Here is a 16,687-nt window from a genome sequence, read left to right as displayed (position 1 = left end):
ATATTGTAAGGTAAAAACAGCAAGGTGGAGAACAGTATGTATAGTGCGCTAACGCTTATCTAAGATGAGAGACAGACAGATGGATGGATAGATATAAACTAAAACTTTTAAATGGCGACTTATGGTAGGGGTTGTAGGGGAGAAAAACTGAGGTCATACTGATACTTCCATTTAAATTCAAGACTATATGGTTTTTACTTCTTCAATCTTACGTATGTATCTCCTTTTAATCAGGCTGAAAATTGTGATTACTAATGACACTAACATAATTCCTCATTTGTTTTATCCCACAACATACACAGATTATCTCAGAACAATATTATTAATACAAACAATATAGGACTTTTTTCTCTTCTTTTCCTTAAGATATATCCCATATGAAATGAACAGTTAAATTATTGTTTTAAAGTCACTTAAAAAAGAAAATTATTTCCCAGTTCTGTCCACTACAAAAGCCTAGAAATAATGGCCAATCCAGTAGCAAGAACATGCCTACTACCCAGATGGATTTCTAAATACTATTTCCTACTGAAAGAAAGTAGGGCTCCCTAGACAAATGGCAGATTACAGGTCTGGGGTAGAAAATGTATACTATAAACATCCTGTCATAACACAAAGTAAGAAAACTGTCAATAACTACTTAGGAAATCATGTCAAAAAGACTCAAGAATGAACTGGAGGAGGTTCCTACAAATGATAATTCAATTTGAACATTGATAAAAATTAAAAAGCAAAGAACTTAAAACACTTTGCATATAAATCCATGTATTTATAATGTCTTTAAAAATTCATCAGTTATCTTTGGAGGATGCTAGATTTCCAATCCATTATTTTGAAAACAGCTAAATAAAGGAAAAGAATCTAGCATTTATCCTGTCTAATCTTGTAAGAATTGTCCTTCAAAGGGTGACCAAATAATTGATATAGGGAAACATCAATTCATAGAAATATTCCAGTGAATAAGAAAGTGGGATAGAATTAGAGTATCATAATTTGTAGCCCACAATTAATGACAAATCTAGACAACAATTATTAAATGGCTGCTAATCATCAAAAGAGAGACTTTTCATGCTTCTTGACTGAAATACGCACCACTGTCTATTAGGTGCTCTTGTCAAAAAGTAAAATTTAAAGCTAATCAAGCTTTTAAATCTAACTATCAATTACAGAGAATACAGGTGAAAAAATAACATGCTAAACATGGAAACACCATTTACAAAATCCAAACTATGAGAAGCACTATAAGACAACCCAGTTTCTTCGATTAGTATTTTGAAAGAAAATTAGAATGGATAACTATGGATCAAAAAACACTTGAGACATATCAACCAATTGCAATATACAGATATTATTTGGACTCTGATTACAATAAACACACTGTAAGAAAGAATTTTGAGACAAACAGGAAAATCTGAACACTGACTAGCTATATTTGAAAATATAAATGATGTTAGAGTTATATTTTTTAAAAATCCTTATCTTTTGAAGATACCTAATGAAATATTTATGAATGAAACAAAATGTTTGGGGTTTGTTACAAAATAATACAGGATACAGATAAAACAAACTTGGCTTTGCATTGACAACTTAGATAAACAATTTATCTGGCTTCTTATAATTCTTTTCATATAATTTCCTTTATTGTTGTGTATGTTTAAGTTTAAAAAAAAACAGTGACAGTGTAGGATATAAATTTAGACCTAATATAGCTTGGCTCTCAATTATTTTTATAAAGATCATTGATTCTTTTTTAATGCAGACTAGAGGTTAGCACTCAGGTATGTGTTACCTCAAGTATAAATAGTCTTCAACAAATCACCATAAAGAATTATGGTGGGAGGTCCATATGACTGTATCTACTGATATTTGGGCATCAAAATAATAAAACTTTCCGTCATTTCGGCACAACTTAAATGCAATGTTCTATTTGACCTTAGATATTATTTTAAATAACTTGAGTAGCTTCATTTTTATGCATCCTTAATTTTAAAGTTTAATTATCTAATACAGATTATATAATTAATTTAATAAAGAACCTCAATACTAACACCAAATAGTACTTATTTTATAATCACAGGTATTTTATATATGCAACAATTTGTCTACACAAATCCTTAAATGCAACTTTCAGAACTATAATATTTTACAAGTTTCACCTATTCATCCTCAATCTATTATTTTATATTCTTGGCTACTTTGACAATAGATGCAATAATAATGACGTGTGCATTATTATTAACCTTAACAAAACTATTTCAGATAAAACTGCTAACACCTTGTTTTAAAAGTATGTATCCTAATAATCACATACAGTAATTTAGAGTGGTGAGAGAATCTACTGAAATGACAACTAAAATATCACTTTCTGAAAAATATATCCAGCTAAGTAAACTGAAACAATCCCAATACTTTCTACTTAGATATACCTCAATTTGCACATTAATTCAGACATTCTACTAAGCTGTATGTTCAATACAGTGACCTCTGTGCTGTTCTTATCAGAAAACCTTGTATATCAATAAACTCTGTAGTAATTCTAGTTTCATCAAATAGCAAGAAGTCTGATTTCTTCATCACAAAACATACAATGTGGATGTTTTCTTACTACAATATTTTAAAATCTAAATTATAGGAGATTTAAGGTCAAATAACCTGTTAAATACCTTTTGATACATCCAATAATAAAGATCCCTTAAATGGAATCTCAAGGTGGCCACTGATCAATGAAATCATAATAAACTGGAACCTATAATAAACTGAGTGTTTCGCATCTTTTCTTTCAAAACAAAACAAAAAAAGGCTTACAAGGAGAAAACAAGCTAGCTGCAGTAATTTCTAAGCCAAAATCCATTAATATGGTAGCTCCTGGCTGCTGAGCAAACCTATAGCTCAATTGCCCACAGTTTGTACAATTAAATTAGTATTGACATTCAGAGTGATCTATTTGAGGCCCTATAAGATCCTCAAACAAATATATTAAAAAGCATAGCTCTCAAGCCCAGTGAGACCCAAGTTGAATCTCTACTGTACTGTTACTCAACTTGCTATATGACCTCAGTTTTCCTATCTGTAAAGTGTGGGTAACATTCCCTATCTCATAGTTTTTTGGGGAGTGGGCAATGTCAATATACTTAGCACATATATTATTAGCACAGTATTCTTATCTGGTACAGAATACTCAAGTATTCAATATATGTCCTCTGTTGTAGAATGGCGGTGGTAGTAATCATGGTATGAAGTAGTAGGAAAACAGTGTTAACAACAATGATGAAAACTAAGAGTTTCTACACAAAGCTTTACAATAAGAGCAAATAACACTACAGCACTAAGTTTCAAGGTAACTAAAGATTTTCTTTATCAAAACCTGCAAGATATCAACATTCAAATGCATTCTTGGGCTCATAATGAGACTTCTGTACTACATCTGCTTAAGCATTTGAATGCCATCAGCCTCAGCAATACTTTTAGTTAAATTAGTATATAAATGATATATCTTGTTTCAATGATTATCATTTTTATTGGTAATAGATAACAAAATTTCATTTCATATGTAATGATTAAAAATATTTATATCCCGGCCAGGCACAGTGGCTCACACCTGTAATGCCAGCACTTTGGGAGGCCAAGGCGGGCAGATCACAAGGTCAGGAGATTGAGACCATCCTGGCTAACACGGTGAAACCCTGTCTCTACTAAAAATACAAAAAATTAGCCAGGTGTGCTGGCGGGTGCCTGTAGTCCCAGCTACTCAAGAGGCTGAGGCAGGAGAATGGCGTGAATCTGGGAGGCGGAGCTTGCAGTGAGCCGAGATTGCACCACTGCACTCCAGCCTGGACAACACAGCAACATTCCCTCTCAAAAAAAAAAAAAAAATTTATGTCCTAATAATTAAAATTGCCCAATTTTGCAACAATTCAGGCAGTAAAATCATTCAAAGTTTTTTAAATTTATAAATTCAACAAATGTACAAAGGAATTATAATAATTATGAGTTATGCAATGAGTCAAAATTACCCTTCAAGTTCTGAAGAGGGGAAATCAAACTTGGAACTTATACAGATACATCATACCCCCAAATCCATTAGTAGAAACCTCTTTGAATAGAGACAGGAAGGTGTGTTAGTTGAAAATTTTGTTTTAGAAAGAACAAATTTATGTAGGAAGATGCTACCACTTTAATTACACATCAAGAAAAAGTTGAGTATCCAACAGTAGTTATAAACCAGGCTTCTCAATTATGGTGCACATTAGAATCTCCCAGAGAGCTTTCAAAAAAATACAGATGCTCAAGTCTTAACCTCTAGAAAGTCTGACTTAATTGGCTTGGGTGAGGTGTGACACACTTTTTTAAAAGCTCTTCTGGAGATTTTATTATGCAGCCAGGATTAAGAACTATAGTCATATAGACTATAAATGGGAAATTAGGGACAATGATTATAGACAGGAAAAAAAAGAGTGGAATAAAGTGTCAAGATACATTTGGTAATATACTGAATAATTCACAGATTTCACAAATATGTATTAAGATGTGTACAACATAGCTCTTGTCCAAGACATTTAAATTCAAAGCCTGATAGAAAGATTTAAAATAAAAACACAAACCATGATAAAACATGGTAGGAGACTGTAAAATTTCATTAGAGAATATAAACAAGGTGGTCTAGGAGCTCAGAAGTCACCAAAAAAGTTTACACGAAAAATAATTTCAAAGTCAAAAAATATAGAAGGAATGAGAAAAAAGAAGACGTACATAAGCATTATTTGCTACTAATGACTAGAAAAAATGTGATGTTAGGTTAATAGTACACAGAAAAATGGCAGAAAAAACTATTAAAATTCCTTTTTGAAAACAGAGATTTGCATTTGTGGTAATTTAACTACTGGAAAATTTTGGTGTGAAAGTTCCCTTTAAAAGCAATAGAACCAGTCTGAGCAACATAGCAAGACCTAATCTCTACAAAAAAATTTAAAAATTAGCCTGGCATGGTGGCACAGACCTATAGTCCTAGCTACCCAGGAGGCTGGGGCAGGAGGATCACTTGAGCCCAGGAGTTCAAGGCTACAGTTGAGCTATGATCGCACCATTGCACTCCACCAGCCTGGGTGACAGGGCAAGACTGAATATATATATGAAATAGAGCATTTTTAAAAAGCAATACAAAGAACATTACAGCCAAAAGCAAAACTTGGACTAAGATTCATAAAATGGAAAAACTATTAACAAATAAATTCAAAAGAGTCCTTTGCTTGTCCTACTGAAAGATTTCTTACTTCAAGTAAGACCCTATGCTTAGTATATGGCCCACGAAATGACTAAAATATGGACTCTGATATAAAAAAGACAAAAGAGTGTGAAATGCAAGTAGAATATTTCTTATTTCCTAATGGGAGAGTATAATTATTCTAATAAACTAAGGAGAACAGCTTATAACCTAATGCTTATGTTACCGTAAGAGACCTCTAATACATATTTTACTGGATAAAAATCAATCTATAAAGCATCCAAAACTAATTCTTATGCTTCTAAATAAAGTTAAATGGCCTTAAAAATATGTGTGAAACTATATAAGAAAGTAACTAATGTTAATATTTAACAACCTTTAGCAAAAGGAAAGATAAAGTCAAGAAGTAAATCATCATATAGGATTTGACACAAATTTAAAACAAAACACAAAGAATGGGGTTATAATAACAAGTCTTAAACTACTTCACGTATGATTCAGTATTCTTCCTTGACTATAGAAACATTTTCTTTTAGAGTACTTTTGTTTTTGAAAATAATTTGCTATATGTTTATTAGAAGTTAGAGACTCAAGTTCTGATACCAAACTTTTAAATAGTTATAAACATATTGGAACTGACATTTGATAGGAAACTTTACAGAAATGTTTTACATGAAGAAATAACACTCTTTACACATGTGGTCTAAAAAAAATAGAAAGATATTGAGCTAAATGTAGAAAATGAGAACATCTGAAAGTCTTTTTAAAAATCATAAACATTTTTGGCTGAGCATGGTGGCTAATGCCTGTAATCACAGCACTCTGCAAAACCGAGGAAGGCAGATGGCGTGTGCTCAAGAGTTCGAGACCAGCCTGGGTAACAAGGCAAGACCCCGTCTCTACTAAAAATAAAAATCAGGACAGGCGCGGTAGCTCACACTTGTAATCCCAGCACTTTGGGAGGCCGAGATGGGCAGATCACTTGAGGTCAGGACCAGCCTGGCCAATGTGGTGAAACCCCATCTCTACTAAAAATACAAAAATTAGCTGGGCACAGTGGCGGGAGCCTGTAATCCCAGCTACTCGGGAGCTGAGGCAGGAGAATCGCTTGAACCCAGGAGGCGGAGGTTGCAGTGAACCGAGATTGTGCCACTGCACTCCAGCCTGGGCGACAGAGCTAGACTCCATCTCAAAAAAAAATAAAAAATAAATAAATAAAAATTAGCTGGGCATGATGGTGTGTGTTTTTAATCCCATCTACTCAGGAGGCTGAGGTGAGAGAATGGCTTGAGCTGGTGGTGGGTGGGGAGTTAACAGGGTAGCAGGGGACTGGGGGTGGGGGCAAAGGTTGCAGTGAGCTGAGAGCACACCACTGCACTCTAGCCTGGGCAACAGAGCAAAAACCGTGTCTCGAAATACATACATACATAAATAATAGACATTTTTAAATGAAGAATATTTTATACTTTGAGTTAAGGTACAAACAAAAAAATTAAGGTTGAAAACAAAGGTAAGCTCTTCCTTGAGCTCATAATAAATACAAGATTATAAAATTTTTATTCTGTAACCCAATAAATCATAAACTGCTGAGAATAAATAAATATCCAACCCTCTTCTTAAAATTACTTTTCATGAGTATTGACCATAAACTTATGAGTCAAGGAAAGTAAAAGTAAACTGCATGAACTTTGAGGTAAAAATTAGAACAGTTTGAGAATTTGTGTTTGCCAAGGCAGCATTCAATCTTTGATTCTATTTCTCAGCTCTGTACTATCTATGGGATACTGGCTCCCAATATTCATCAACACTCATGATATTATACAGTAAGTGATAAGTTAAAAACACAGCTTCTGTCATTATAGAAATCCATTTTTCTAAGGCAATGACAAAATTGACATTTATTGAAAAAATACGTACGACATACAAATTCAAAGAAGATAAATCCTTATAATTTCAAAGGTGAAAGAAAAATTAAAAATTAGTTGCCCTGGGTTCCACGCTGGGAAATTCAAAGTAGACTTCAAAAAACCATGAATCACCCAAAATTGATTGCAAAATTTTATGTACAGGTATATTTTTGTGGAAAGATAGTCCAACAGTAGCTTTCAATGGATTCTCAAAGAGGTTTGTGACTCAGAATGTTTTCTATAACCATCCAAGTCTGGATTAGGTTCCACCCCTAAGGTCAGAGCTCCACAGCGATCTTTCCATTCATCACACTGTATTACACTATATCATAACTATGCAGTAATTTGTCTGCTTCCTTCCCCATGCCAAATAAATTGTAGAGACTTTTAGAGCACTGAACATCTCTACTTTATTCATGACTATATTCCCAGTATTCATTCTGTTTGGTACTTGACATGTAATAGATGCTCAACAGCCATACCTTAACTGAATGAATCAATTGTTCATCTAATTAAATTTGGTTTCAGCTTTAAAAATATATCCTAAACATTCCAATTACATATCTTCAGTCAATAAGATTTATAATTCAATTAAAATAAATGTATTTTGAAGCTAACTTTTCCATAATGGATTAAGTTACAGAGCACATCTTCCATAAAACTTTACAGTCACTTACTAGTACGTGGCTTTGATGGTTTTCCCAGCAGATAGGAACTTCTACAAGGATACTGCAAGCCTGCTTAATGGAACGAAATTTTGATGGCTTGCAATTAGTCTATAAAATAAACACTTTGGAATGATTTCATATAAAATACCTAAAACCTAAGGTATTTTCAAAATCACAACAGTAGAAATTGGGTCTTTTCCATCACCACGTGGATTTATTTTGCAATTTGATAAACAGACTGCAAATCAGAAATGAATTTTAATAATTATTCAATTTTAAATCTATTAAAGGCTTTCAACACAAACTTAATTTTAAATATACTGGTATTCTCTCCACCTTGACCTACCATTGTGACACAAAGCTATTTCAACATTTTCAAAATGTTAATGTTGTGACTGGCCTTGCATTTATCTCATCTCCTAGAAATTTTAATTTTGCTTCTCCATCCAAATGTCTCTGAAAATATTATTCCTTATGGTTTTTGTTTTGCTAATACTATAATATCAGAATAACATTATTAAACAAATGATCAATCTGGAAGAAAAAATATCCATTTAACTTTGAATACATTCACACTTTTAACATTACATGCTAAATTTTATCCTTTAAAAATTTCTAACATTATTTCTAGTGGCTTACTTAATGGACATACCGGAAACTGTGAATGCCCTGAAGTTCCTGCTGTAGAACCTCTTGCGTTGTTGCTATTAAGTCCAATGCTCCAACAAATTCAGAAGTAGATAATAACACCTGTACTGTAGGCTGAGTCTGGTGTACAGTGGCCATTAACTTCAGCTTATTGTATACTTTAACACAATTATTTCTGGTAAGTGCCAGTCTTAAAATGTGGAGTGATCCTTCACACATTACTTCATCAATCTGTGCAATTTTATCTCGAAGCATTTTTACAGCCTGGGAAGTTTTCTTGAGGTAGTCCTGCAACTCGTGTTGAGAGGTCATTGCATGAAAAAATGCTTCTGAACGTAGAGAGATCTGGTGAGCAATGTTTACTTCCACAATATCCAGATAATGGCTCAGCTTAAAAGGGAAGGAAAAAAAATATGAAGTACTATGAGCATACCTTCCTTGATTATCCAAATACTTTATGACAATGATAAAAGATTTCTACACATACTTTAAATTCCATTGTGTGAATTGTTTGATTGTGAGATCCTTGAAATTGGGCACAACAAAATGGAAGGAAGATAAAGGGTACAGCCCACAGATATAAATGTAGGACAAAAGAGTACAAGGTCATTTACTTTCCTCCTCTGTTCCTGTCATTACCACCTTCCAAACACCAACTGCTTTCTAAAAGAGTACCCCACAGACATCTCAAATTACAATTCCAGTTTCAGATGTTCTAAGATCTGAGATAAAGAGAATGATCTCCTTAGCCCCCAACATCATCACACATCATTTATCTGGCTAAATAGATGTTTATACCTTCCATTTATTGACCTCCTCCTATGGATTAGGGACAGGTATTTTATACACATCTAATTTTTCTAATTTTAACAATCTTGAAATATAGGTATTATTATTATCATTTTACAGATGAGGAAACACAGAGAGTCATGTAGTTACTAAGTAGCAAAACTAGAATGTTGGTATATCTCTGACTGAAAAACTGAAGCTGTTTCTATTATACCATTCTGCCTCAAAATGCTGAATAATCCAAGATTGACTGATGGTTCAGTCACAAATTATAGATAAGGTACTATAATTCATTTGGATTTTTTTCAGGCTGCTTATTTTACATTTCAAAAGTGATTCTTTTATCAATTTGTAAAATTCAGTTTATTTCCAACAAATTTTCCTCTTAAAAGTTCGACAAACATGTTAAACAATTAGCTCATATATATTTTATTAGTAGCACTACCAAGATTAATTCTTATGGTAATATATATTTAAAATGCTTTCTAAATTTCAAATATGGACTTCTAAAACTTGTTTTGCCTTTTCTTCCTTTCTAACTGCATATGCCTTTTTTGGCTATATTATCTTTCCATTATTCACCCATTTTTTTACTTTGAGATTTTTTAACCCACAGCTCAGACTTCGGGCATTATCTCTGAATGTCTTGGGATCATTCATCGTTTCAAAGGGTTACTGAACTTTCAACATTTAGGTCTCATAAGATTAGAAGAAACTATTTGGTCATCAAATCTGTTTCCCTAAGGAAACACAGAATATCATTCATATCTTCAATAATGTTCCTTCAATAATCTTACAATATCTAAATAGGTTACAAACAAGAAATTTTTCCATAGTTTAAATCTTGAGTGTATGCCCTTTTGCTCTTTCATCTTCAATATGGCTGTTCATTTATTCACTAAAAAAGCAAAATGGGCACAAATGTACTAGGGTAAATTGCAAGGTAACATGGACTCAATTCCCAGAATACTAAATGGAGAATAGATAACTTTAGGACAGTGCTACCCAGAATCTGATTTATATGCTGCTGCCAATCTGTGGACTGTTTAACAGGGCCATAACGAAATAAAGAATTTTGCTAGAAAGTAAATCAACTACATCATTAAACACACTGTATTTTTTTCAGACTTTCTTAATGAAATAAGCAGTGCAGTGATTTGCATTCCAGTGCAAACTCCTTATTTTACTGCAGACCAGCACTTTGCATAGTACAATAGAATATGAATTTCTTTAATTCTAGTCATAGCATCCTTGCTCTTTAAAGCGAACATGATAAACCAGCTGTTGTCCATCATAAAAGGAGTTTGAAAGTGCTCTCTTGGAATCCTGTCTTCTATTCCTATTCTAAGAACAGAGCAGAACGAAAAGGAGTCAGAATGTAAATATAGCAAATCTGATTCTGCAATTTACAAATAAAAAAAATTTCCATTACTTTAGTCACTTTAAACATTCAGCATAAGAAAAGCATTTGAGTCTCAAAGATTTTTTGAATTTTCAATAATCCATTGATTTACTCGTTTCAAGACATAACATTTTTATAGTTTATTTCCTATTAAAATGCTATAAAGGAAATAATTTTTAAATTATCTGTATTAAAAGTACCTGTATAGATTGATGAGACTTTTACTGGCTTTTGCTTTTTAAGGTATTATTCTCTCAGGGCATATACTTAGAATATGAAAGCCTGTGTCTTGAGCAAGCCTATGTCTCTAAACCCATGGTTTTCGTCAGATTTATCGATTTGTTCTTATGCACGGAGAAACCTTTTTATAGGTGAAAATGTTGCCAAAGGAAAAAGCTCATTTTCATTTTCAATTGTGAGAAAAGGAATACTCATGATTCCTTCCCCACATTTCTTCTTCTCTCCTCCCCAAGCTAGTCTTTTCTTCAGTTTCTGACGAGGACTGAACCTAATTTATTGATGTCTTCCTGAGACAAGCTTTCAGATTGCCAGGGCATATCACTAAAGTAAAACAAAATCACTACCTCTCATTTTAAGAACTACCTTCAGTTTTAGACGAGCTCTAAACTGAATGCTAAGAAAGAACAGAGATCAAATGTCTTTAGAAGATTCTTGATAAGTAAATTATATTTAAAGGTCTAAATATTAAATGACTTTCAAGGTGTTGACTTTTGGACTATAGAACATTGTAAAATGTAAAGAACTGACTAGTAACATGTAAAAGACTAGGCTTTGCAAAGCTACAAAAACAACAGGAATATTGTATTCTTTAAGATATTTTTGTTTCAAAATAATCATCCCTAGGTGAAAATGAAAAACAGTACCTCGGAAAACATTGGTTTTCTGTGCTTTAAATCATTCTTATAAAATTAGCCAATGTGGGGCTGGGCATGGTTGCTCACATCTGTAATCTCAGCACTTTGGGAGGCCAAGGTGGGCGGATCATGAGGTCAGGAGTTAGAGACCAGCCTGGCCAACATGGTGAAACCCCATCTCTACTAAAAATACAGAAAATTAGCCAAGCATGGTGGCATGCACCTGTAGTCCCAGCTACTTGGGAGGCTGAGGAAGGAGAATTGCTTGAACCCAGGAAGTAGAGGTTGCAGTGAGTGGAGATCGTGCCACCGCACTCCAGCCTGGGCAACAGAGTGAGACTACGTCTCAAAAAAATAAAAATAAAAATAAATAAAATTAGCCAATATGTAAATATAATATCTAGGATAAATGCAAAGCAATTTATTGTGTTAGCTAATATATCCTTTCAACTAAAATTCCATCAACTGCTCTTTCAGGTAAGAAGCACTCACATAGTTTTTCCTTGTTCATCTGCACAACTTGTGTTCCATTGAGCCAAAATACTGTTAGTTTATTAGTTAAGATTGGGAGGCTTATAGTTATCAGTAACAACAAAAATGAATTTAAAAGTACAGCTTACTAAATAACTAAATCTGAACCCATGCAAACAGTACTGCTTAACTAGAACAGTTTCCTACATGGAAAAAGTCAAAAAGAAATTACCTTTTCTTGAAGCAACTTTGAGGAAGCTGCATCACGATTTCCTTTTCCACCAGCAGTATTAAAATGAGACCATGGTAAAACTGAATTAAAAGTTAAGGAATCATCCAAGGCAAAATCTGGTTTCATAAAAATCTATTAAAAAAATGCATTTCCCTCAATTAGATAAGTATTTTCTTTATACCCATTATCTCTAACATCATGATCATTAAACAAAATTAACGTGGATCTTGAGTATGAATAGCAAAAGCAAGTGATAACGCTTGAGTTATTTACACAGATATCTATAAGAAAAATGTGTAAATTTCTCACCAAGCTTAAAATACTCATAAAAGATACAAAATGTTTTTTGCCTTTACCAATGGAGATGGTCATTCTATTACTACATGATCATACTCACTAATGCAGTCCTACAGGTACATACCAGAGGCAGATATAATACTTATCCTAAAATCTCCACATTATTTCCTACTGATAGTTTTTTAAAATGCCAAATATCAATTTCTTTAACCTATATTTCTATTTTCTCCTGCTCAAAATTGTTTTAAAATTAGTTTAGATTAAGCATACAATAAATATTAAAACCAAAACAAATTCAATTTTATGAATAGACTACTTTTCCCTTACATATCACGACCAGCCAGGCAATAAGGCCTACCCGTTATATTTTGTAAATATACCTTGAATCTCTGCTTTCCTGTATCTCCACAGCATTTAGTAATTCAGCTCTTCAATAGCTATTTACTGATATCCTTCCCTAATCTATCCCCTATACTACTGTTAGAGATACTCCTCTAAAATGTCAAGTATAACTGTATTAACTTCCCTGTTTAAAACTCTCAACAGATTCCCATGACCCACAGACCAAACTATTTAGAATGGCATCCAAAATCCTCCATTGTTTTTCTGGAACCACTTACCTCTTTGTATCTTGTCACTCCCACTATTTACCCATTACACTCTAGCAATATTCAATTCTCTTCCATACTCTTACTCTTTTTACAATGCATGTATTAATACATAAAGTATGCATATCTTTATATACATACTTCTAGCCTAGAATGCCTTTTCTTGTACATCTTCCTGAAGAACATGACCCAATCAAAAGGGCAAATGTGTCCTTGCGCATGACATAATGACTCCCATCTCTGAACACAAATATATCATGCATACTTAATTATTTACCTCATACTTTATAGAAATTATTTATTTAGTATGCATATCTCCCTCTGGAGACCATATGTTCTTGCAGGGTTAAATTTATAGCTTATTTTTGTATCTCTAGCACCTAGCATAGGGCCTAAAACATGGTTTAATCAATTTATGTATTTATTTATATACTATATTTTATTTACTGATTTATTTTACCTATATACAAAAATTAGAATGAATATGGTAGAAAAAAATCTAACTAGGGACATGAGTAAATTTTCTAATCCCTGCTTTGGTATTATAACTAAAAGTATTGATTAATTCAATAAATATTTACTATTTCTGATGCTAGGCACTGAGGGAGAAACAAAGATAATTTAGTAAAGAGACCCCAACCTTATGGAGCTTCAATCCAAAGGATGTGATAAAATATGTATATAAAATATTATAAGGAGACTGGGCCTGGTGGTTCATGCTTGTAATCCCAGCACTTTTGGAGGCCAGGTGGGCGGATCACTTAAGTCAGAAGTTTGAGACCAGCCTAGCCTGGCCAACGTGGCAAAACCCCGTCTCTTCTAAAAATACTAAAATTAGCCAGGCGTGGTAGCAGGCACCTGTAATCCCAGCTACTCAGGAGGCTGAGGTAACAGAATTGCATGAACCTGGGAGGCGGAGGTTGCAGTGAGCCGAGATTGTGCCACTGCACTCCAGCCTGGGTGATAGAGACTCTGCTTCAAAAAAAAAAAAAAAAAATCTTATAAGGAGAAGAGGGACAAATCCTTAAAGCGGTAGCAGAGGGATGAGGAAAGAGTCCCAGATAAAATGTTATGGGAATTTGGCAAAAGGGCCAATTATCTTCTGTTGGAAAGAACAAGAAAGTACCCATGTAAAGCTGCCATTTTAAGCAAAAGATTATAGAGAATTAGATATGGGAAGATGAGGGAAAAGTCTTCCAGGATCAAGAAACAGTGTAAATAAAGCACAGAGCCATCAAAAAAAGTTTGGCTGAAGTAAAGAATGTGTAAAGATTACATGAAAGGGAACATTGAGCCTTAAATGACAAACTTTGAATTTTATTTTGTAGGATCAAATAAATGATATAAATGATATCCTTCTCCCTTTTTTGTGTCTTTCATCTTCTCTTACCCTAAAGAACAACTGTCACAGACCTATTTGAGAATCTGATGAAGGTAATCGACTCTCTTCCCAGAAAAAAATGGATCTATTATACATCTCGACAATATTTTTCATACAAAGTAAGTATCTCTTAATAATTTGAAGAGGTTGAATGATCAGCAAAATTTTTTTAATGGAAAGATTTTAAAATATTTGTAGGTTTCAGTGATGAGAAAGAGACTGATGATGCAAAAGAGAAAAAACACCATAAATATACATCATTTTTATTTGTCAATTAAAAACATTTCTTCATTAAAAAAAAAAAAAAAGGCCAGGTGCGGTGGCTCACACCTGTAATCCCAGCACGTTGGGAGGCCGAGGTGGACGGATCACTTGAAATCAGGAGTTCAAGACCAGCCTGGCCAACACAGTGAAACTCCGTCTCTACTAAAAATACAAAACAAAAAAAGTAGCTGGGCATGGTGACATGCACCTGTAATCCCAGCTACTTAGGATGCTGAGGCAGGAGAATCACTGGAACCCAGGAGGCAGAGGTTACAGTGAACTGAGATCGCACCACTGCACTCCAGCCTGCAAGACGGAGCAAGATTCTGTCTCAAAATAAGTAAGAGAAAGAAAAGAAAAGCAGAAAGAAAGACAGAAAGAAAGAAAAGACAGAAAGAAGAAAGAAAAAAAGAAAAGAATGAGAAAGAAAGAAGAAAGTGATGCAACACAGCCCCACAAGAGACAAAGTAGCCAAAGGGTCAAAAAAAAAAAGCCAAATGAAATCTGCTTGTAAGGCAAAATTAAAGATCAAAGATTATAAGGCAATTTTCTCATGTTTAAGCTTTGTTACCTTAGGTACTTGCTCCAGATCTGTCCTGGATTTATCTATTTAAAAAAGAAGGGAAAATACTATTTTTAAAACTTGTTTTCATTTTAACTCCATAAAATACATTTTGACAGATTCAGTGTTGTACTGGGTCATATCCAAATAACTACTTAAGTTTATTCCTTCAACAAATATCTATCAAGCACGTATTATATGCCTAGTAGTAGGCAAAGCGCTGAACAAAACAATGTTTCAGGTAATTGTAATCAATTATATAGCAGCAATAAAACAGCTAAATACATCTCAAATCTTTTTAATCAGACATACAAGGCTTTATGCTATCTCAGTGGTCCCCAACCCCCAGGCCATGGACAGGTAGTGATCCATGGCCTGTTAGGAACCAGGTTGCACAGCAGGAGGTGAGCAGTGGGCACAAGCAAAGCTTCATCTGTATTTACAGCCACTCTCCATTGCTCACATTACCATCTGAGCTCCACCTTCTGTCAGATCAGTGGTGGCACTAGGTTCTCATAGGAGCACAAACCCTAATGTGAACTGCACATGTCAGAGATCTAGGTTGTGCCCTCCTTATAAGAATCTAATGCCTGATGATCTGTCACTGTCTCCCATCTCCCCAAGATGGGACCATCTAGTTCCAGGAAAATAAGCTCAGGGCTCCCACTGACTCTACATTATGATGAATTGTATAATTATTCATTATATTTTACAATGTAATAATAGTAGAAATAAAGTGCATAATAAAGGTTCATCCCAAAACTATCTCCCCCCAAACCCCTTGGTCTATGGAAAAATTGTTTTCCACAAAACCAGTCCCTGGTGCCAAAAAGATTGAGGACTGCTGTGCTATCTTTTTAAGTTTTGGTAAGACTGAATATGGCATGTTATGTAATTTTTAAAAATGAATGTGGGAATTGAACAATGAGAACTCATGGACACAGGAAGGGGAACATCACACTCCGGGGACTGTTGTGGGGTGGGGGGAGGGGGGAGGGACAGCATTAGGAGATACACCTAATGCTAAATGACGAGTTAACGGGTGCAGGAAATCAACATGGCACATGGATACATATGTAACAAACCTGCACATTGTGCACATGTACCCTAAAACCCTAAAGTATAATAAAAAAAAAATGAATTAAATTCTAAAGTAGGAATACTGTTTTTATTGTTTAAAAGATCTATCATCCCATCCAGAATTTCTTATGATCAAAGGTTGCTTTTTTATACTATATTAATTTTCTTCTCAGACATCTTAAGGCTGAGATACACACTTATCTTCATATGAACCTACTTTACTTTCATCCTGCCAATCCAAACTCAGATAAGGTACTACTCTCCTCTTCAAAACCAACCTTT

At 34.0% G+C, this 16,687-nt stretch overlaps 1 protein-coding gene across 6 annotated transcripts in view; it reads right to left on the bottom strand.

The window, feature by feature from the left end:
* Positions 1 to 16,687, bottom strand: part of VPS54 (VPS54 subunit of GARP complex) — a 131,611-nt gene that overhangs the window by 65,073 nt on the left and 49,851 nt on the right. For 5 of the 6 annotated variants that reach the window (XR_008651006.2, XM_055243593.2, XM_055243595.2 and 2 more), the window contains 3 exons: positions 15,335 to 15,369; positions 12,214 to 12,345; positions 8,449 to 8,834 (listed from right to left, as the gene is read on the bottom strand). Coding sequence is in view for 5 of the 6 variants with exons in the window: in XM_055243593.2 (XP_055099568.1) it covers positions 8,449 to 8,834; positions 12,214 to 12,345; positions 15,335 to 15,369 (553 nt within the window). In the remaining variant the exon portion in view is untranslated. Of the gene's footprint in view, positions 1 to 8,448; positions 8,835 to 8,931; positions 10,440 to 12,213; positions 12,346 to 15,334; positions 15,370 to 16,687 lie in introns of those variants that run through there. The other variant, XM_055243598.2, reaches the window with a different exon arrangement.

Source organism: Symphalangus syndactylus, chromosome 14 (genome assembly GCF_028878055.3).
Source record: "Symphalangus syndactylus isolate Jambi chromosome 14, NHGRI_mSymSyn1-v2.1_pri, whole genome shotgun sequence".
In the NCBI taxonomy this organism is placed as follows: Eukaryota; Metazoa; Chordata; class Mammalia; order Primates; family Hylobatidae; genus Symphalangus; species Symphalangus syndactylus.
Note: the sequence above shows the minus strand (reverse complement) of the source record. Positions and strands in the feature narration are given on the sequence as shown.